This window comes from Triticum urartu, chromosome 6 (genome assembly GCF_003073215.2).
Source record: "Triticum urartu cultivar G1812 chromosome 6, Tu2.1, whole genome shotgun sequence".
NCBI lineage: Eukaryota > Viridiplantae > Streptophyta > Magnoliopsida > Poales > Poaceae > Triticum > Triticum urartu.
In genome coordinates, this window is record NC_053027.1 from 56397608 (window position 1) to 56403507 (window position 5900).

Consider the following 5900-nt stretch of genomic DNA (forward strand, 5'->3'; position numbering starts at 1 on the left):
GAGCGGCGGTGGCTGCAGGCGTCGGAACGACGCGCTGCAGGAGCGTGGGAGCGGGAGGGAGCATAGCGAGCCGTAATATTTTTATTATTCCTTTTGAGTTCCCATCAGGCATTTTGTATACCATGAACCATGATCCCCAAATTAATAATGTAGAAAGTACTAGTAATTATTTGAAGATCTTTTGTGTCATTTTCTGCAGTTGATGCTTCCCTATAAAGCGTGTCAGTGTATGCATTACACAGCTGAAATTTGTATGCCAGTTGCGCGTCGAGTTGTGCATCCAATCAATTTGTGATGCAATTTCCACACCCTAAACATTTCAAATAAACTACAACTTACGAATGTATGTAGATTTATTTTAAAATATAGATTCACTCACTTTGCTTTGTATATAGTCATTTGTTGAAATTTCTAGAAAGACAAATATTTAAGAACGGAGAAAGTATAGATTCACTCACTTTGCTTTATATGTAGTCACTTGTTGAAACCTCTAGAAGTAGTAGATAGTTGATACTTCCCTATGATGTTTTCTCATCTGAAAAAAAAAAGAGAAAACACCGGTCAGGAAATCGTTCTTTTTACAGCCAAGCCCCCCAAAAACCTCAGCAAACCCCACGGGACGCGGCCAAACAGGACACCCGGTCAGCCGCCCATGTTGCGCACGGCGATCGCCGCGGAGGCCCGGCGGCGCATCTCCCTTGCCCCGGCAAGATTCGCGCACGAGCTCGCGCAGGCGCAGGCGCAGGCCCAGACGGCCGTCCCTGAGCGGGGCGGCTTTGATCCATCGTGGGCCCCGCTCTACAGGAGAATCTCGAGGCTGTACGGCAGGCCGCCGGGAATGGTGGCGGCGGAGATGGACAACTATCTCCGCAAGCGGCGCCCGCTCTCCGCGGACCAGATCGTCGCCTACGTTCGGAAGCTCCGCAAGTTCAAGAGCAACGCTTGCGCGCTCGAGGTGAGTCCCCACCCCCAATCTCCCCGCAAAATTGTGGCTTGATTTGGATCGGGATGCGTTTGCGGCTTCATATACATTGCTGTTCGATGCCACATTTGACATAGTACTAGCGTATTCGTGCTGAAAGTAGTGGGTTCGGGATGCATCTCCATTCCGCATTCTCTTTGTGGATAATTTCGATTTAAGGCCACACTATTGGAAATGCACGATGCAAACTGAATGTTCCTTTTAAGACTGAAGAATGGGCCAGGGTCAACTGATTGTGTTGGCAATCACCACAATGGTAATTTGATATCTGACGCTAACTGAAACTAGGTGCCATACTGCACATTGCTCCAGCTTCAGAGGTCAGCATTATAGGCAGGAAGGGAATTGTGTGTCAGTAATAATAACGGTGATATATGTGCCGCTGCCTGTCCTTCCTGGGAACTTTGAAGAGGTGCCGCAGCTTCCTTTTCTTTCTACCCCCTCCGTTCGGAATTACTTGTCACAAAAATAGATGTATCTACAACTAAAATACATCTAGATACATTCATTTCTTGGACGAGTAATTCCGAACAGAGGGAGTAAATATTATAGCTCCTTGGTTTTCACTTTTCGTTGTCTGATAACGTGATAGGAAATAGTATGAAAAAGATGATTGTGTATAAGATGATTTTGGCCTCAGACTTAGACACTTGGTGCATTGAGTTGAATTTTACTGAAGTGGCTTAATAAATAAACATTAAAAGATTGGACTTAAATGACCAGTGAGTCGGTGGCTTTAGGTTCCATTACGCGTGTTGATTTAGTGCATCCATGCAGGTGCTGACGTGTAGAGGAGGGAAGCAGATGGCTGTATTTGAGAGGGATCGACAGTCAGACCTGTTGTTATTTTAGTATAAGGGTGATGTTTTGTAAAACAGATAGGCCACAAATGCTGGGCCTATAAGCAACATGTTGATGTACCAGCAGTTTTCTTTATGAAACCCTGGATTTTCTGTATTTGCACAAAAACTAGCAACTGGTGGGTGTTTGCTTAATTATAGTGTTTTTTAATTCTTGAAACAAGCTTCACTTGCTTTTGGTTGGAATTGAACAGTTTATAGATTTTAGGAATTAGCCAGTTGTAGGTGGATACAAAGTCCTGACAAGTGAGCGGCCCTAGAGCCGGGAGGGGGCTCTGAAGGGCAATTGGAGAACTAAGGACATGATAGAAGTTGGATGTTCTCCACGAACTCAGAATGTCCCGTCAGACTACAACAGCCCTCCAGTTATTTATAGCAGGGGATGTCCTAGGGTTACTTCACATTATACCAATATGAACTGTAAACGACGCACAGAAGTCATGTTCTCACGAATAACTGGTGGCACTATCGCCTATATGCACTTTCCATTTCTTGGTGTCTGGTTTCAGATGTAAGATTTGGGACCTTTTGTACACCATATCTTCACCCAACGAGACCCCCTAACTCTTCCGTACATCACGTTTCTTGTTGTCATATCATGAGCCTCCTGTCCCTTCCCAGCGTGGCTTGGAAGTCTCTCGGCCCTGGTCCTCTGGGCGGTGGGGAGGGGGGGGGGCATGTTGGACCGGCCCCGGGAGATTTCTTTCGAAGCCAGGCCTTCTGGAGGCGTACGGGACATTCAAGTGGCCTTGGGTTCCGGGTACCGCCCTTTCCTCTCACAACACTGTTTCTCGGCCTTGGGTAGGATCCTGGGAGTCCCCTCCCCTCCCTTCTTCATCCATAAGTGTCCTTTGGGCTCTCACAATGCTGTCCCTTGGTCTTGGATCAGCCCGGGTAGGGATTGACTCGGGCGCACACTGGCACAGGAATCGGGGACCGTAATCCATTTCCCAACACCAGTAATTTAGGAATATTTGTAGAGGCATATGTTAAGGTTAGGACTGAATCCAAAATAATACATGTCGCTACGATAAAGAGATAGCATGGGAGCGTTTTGCTGCACTCCCATCAGAAAATGATTCTTCTACAAACAGTATTTCCAATCAATTAGAAACTCAGTTATGAAGCTTATGATTGATAATTATGAATGCTGTCACCAGAGAGAATACATTGAGAGAGAAAATGCATTTGCCATGAGCTAGTTCATTAGAACAGTGAATTTGTGTTGTAGTTAACGTTTCTAACAGACAATTGGTAGAAACATTTTGATGGGTAATTTTTTCAAACAAGCATCTCTTTCATGTGCTGTACAAATAACCGCTGATCAAACATATACAGTCTGAGATTTGAACAATGAGCTCTACCACAAAAACAATTGATGGTTAAGAATGGTCTTAAGTAGAGTTAATTTCCAATTTTGGGGAATTAATCTGCCATTGGTAGCTTGCCCGTAGCACACTCTACTGCTAAGTCGGGGATATCGATTCTCACACATAAATAGGCAAAAACCTGGAGAAAATATGTCCTAGAGGGAAGGAAAGTAAGACTTCACAATAGGAAATGAAGGTTCAAGTTCTAACAGTAGAGGTTTAAATTATGATGGCATTAATGCGTCTCTCCTAAGGATCTTTTTTATGTTCACTGTAGAGATTTCATATGCTGTTCTGGTGCAACCTCTTTCTGAGCAGAGTATCTTTTTTATGTTCACTGTATAATATCCAGCTGTGTTGTTTTGTACCCAGTTGATGGACTGGATGGAATCTCGTGGAGCAAAGTTGATACCTGGGCATCAAGCGCTGCGGCTTGGCCTGGTTTCAAAAGTGCATGGGATACAGGCAGCTGAAGAATATTTCTGGAGCCTTCCTGATAAGTCAAAGAAAACTTATTCATCTTTGCTTAACTGCTATGGTGAACACAGAATGGCAAGCAAAGGTCTGGAACTCTATGAGAAGATGAAAGTCATGGACATTGTTCCAAATACACTGTTGTACAACAACTTGATGACTTTGTACCAAAAGGCGGGCCAGCCAGAGAAAATCCCCTCCACATTTGAAGAAATGCGAGAAAGTGGTATAAGTGCTAACAATTTTACATACTGCATATTGATAGAAAGCTATGTTACAATGAATGACCTGGAGGCTGCAGAGAAAGTCCTGGAAGAATTGCAGAAGGTGGCTCCAGTTCACTGGTCCTTGTACACTATGATGGCAAACAATTACCTCAAACAAGAGCTGTTTGGAAAGGCAGAAGTGGCCCTAAAGAAAGCTGAGGAAGTCATGGATAAAGCTGAGTTGTTGTCCTGGCATTTCCTCATCTCTTTGTATGCCCGTTCTGTTAATTCAACCGAGCTTAAGAGGATCTGGGAGTCTTTGAAGTCCACATTCAAGAAATGCTCGAACAAAAACTATCTTGTGATGCTTGAAGCTCTGAGTATGATTGATGACCTTGAGTCTTTGCAGCAAATCTTTCAGGAGTGGGAATCGAGTAATGAACATTACGACATGAGGATAACAAATGTCATGATCAAAGCTTACCTTGATAAGGGCATGATAGACGAAGCTGAGGCTATCCGTCAGAGCACCATGTCTCAGGGCCATTGCAACGGGAGGACGGTTTACATGTTTGCCGAGTTCTATTTGGACAAATCTGATGTTACCGCGGCACTGGAGATCTTGAGAGATGCAAAGAAGATGCTTACGGCACACAAATGGGTGCCATCGGAAAAGCTTACGAGCAGATTTCTGAAGCACTATGAAGAGTCAAAGGATGTTGATGGTGTGGAGTCTTTCTGCGAGTGCCTGAAGAAGCTCGAATGCCTTGATGCGGAAGCTTATGAGGGCATGGTGCGGACCTATATAGCTGCAGGTAGAACCAACCCATCCATTGCTCAGCGCATCGAAGATGATGGGATTCACGTTGGCCCTGAGACGACGAAATTGCTGGAGCGTGTTTCCGGCAATTGAAACTGAGAAGGAAAGAAACTTTGTAAGAACTCGAGGCCACTGTAGAATTTTTCTTTATTATAGAGCAGAATTATGACTTGTTGAAGATGTCGTTATCTCGTGTAAAACTTGATGTCACCGGATGAAGTACATGAATTGCAAGGTCTTTTGGCATTTTACATTTGACCCCCTGACTACTGTGTACCATCTATCTAAGCTGCTAATACGATGGAGGAGTCATTTTCAATTATTTTCATGTTGCTCAGGTACTTAACCAGTCGATTGCAGTACCCAGGTATTCTCTAATGTTTAATGTTGCCGACCATTCGTGAAGAGGCACAAGGAAGCGGTGAGTGATTTCTGATATATTATTTGTTTGCGCCAGGTAGTGTTTTTTTTAGGGAAACTGGCTTACATAATTAATCAACCATTTGGGGTACAATGCAATGTCGGGCGAATGTAAGAGCTAGATTTTGGCCAGTTTTTCTGTATTTGAAGCTTACCAACAAGACTCAAAGGCCTAGATAATATAATCTCGCGGTGGTTGTTTGTCTATCAGGATTAAGTATCAGCACCAAACTTGTATAAGCTGCAGTTGGAATTGTATCTTTTTTATTCCTAGTGACAGCGGTTAACTGATAAAGAGACAAAGAGATGTGCTCCCTGTTATGAGTCTATAACTGTAATAATTTCCATGTAACTCTGCAAATTCAGAAATAAGGTTTGTACTTGATACTTACAACTTGTATTTGAGAAAAAAAATAGCTCGAAGTTGTGTTGAAGGACAGGGCACATCATATCTGGCATATGTTCTCCTGATTCAGTTTGTAATGGAAAGTGTGCTCAGTGTGTTTGACGGAACTAACTGAAACCGTTCTAATTTATTCTCGTGTCGTGGCAGCACAGGCCGAGTAAATTGCACAAAACCACCAGTTTGAAGGTTAGGTTTGCGAATAACACTGTAATACGTTTTTTTTTTGCAGAAAACACCACGTCTTGTGTAATCTTTTTGCAAAAATCACTGATGGGCGGATTAGGGTCGTTTGAACGTGTTTATGACTTATGGGCCCCTCCGTCCCCCCACCCTTCACGCGCGTGGTAGTCGCCATTGGCCTC

The 5900-nt window shown here is 43.8% G+C and overlaps 1 protein-coding gene across 2 annotated transcripts; it reads left to right on the forward strand.

The window, feature by feature from the left end:
• The first annotated feature begins 600 nt into the window (after nucleotides 1-600).
• LOC125512540 (pentatricopeptide repeat-containing protein At4g01990, mitochondrial-like) lies at nucleotides 601-5576 on the forward strand. 2 transcript variants are annotated; one of them, XM_048677640.1, is made up of 3 exons: nucleotides 601-955; nucleotides 3585-4827; nucleotides 5051-5576. In XM_048677640.1, exons 1-2 carry the CDS (start codon nucleotides 653-655, stop codon nucleotides 4803-4805), a joined length of 1524 nt encoding a protein of 507 aa, XP_048533597.1. In that variant the 5' UTR covers nucleotides 601-652; the 3' UTR covers nucleotides 4806-4827; nucleotides 5051-5576. The 2 variants fall into 2 exon arrangements, with proteins under 2 accessions (XP_048533597.1, XP_048533596.1); XM_048677639.1 differs by lacking the exon at nucleotides 5051-5576 and having other exon boundaries at nucleotides 3585-4965.
• Nucleotides 5577-5900: the final 324 nt, after the last annotated feature.

Bases quoted from the DNA above. Each gene is read 5' to 3' on its own strand.
- LOC125512540 (XM_048677640.1), top strand. From the start codon at position 653: ATGTTGCGCACGGCGATCGCCGCGGAGGCCCGGCGGCGCATCTCCCTT. The intron at 956-3,584 runs GTGAGTCCCCAC...TTTTGTACCCAG, and splicing joins GCAACGCTTGCGCGCTCGAG to TTGATGGACTGGATGGAATC.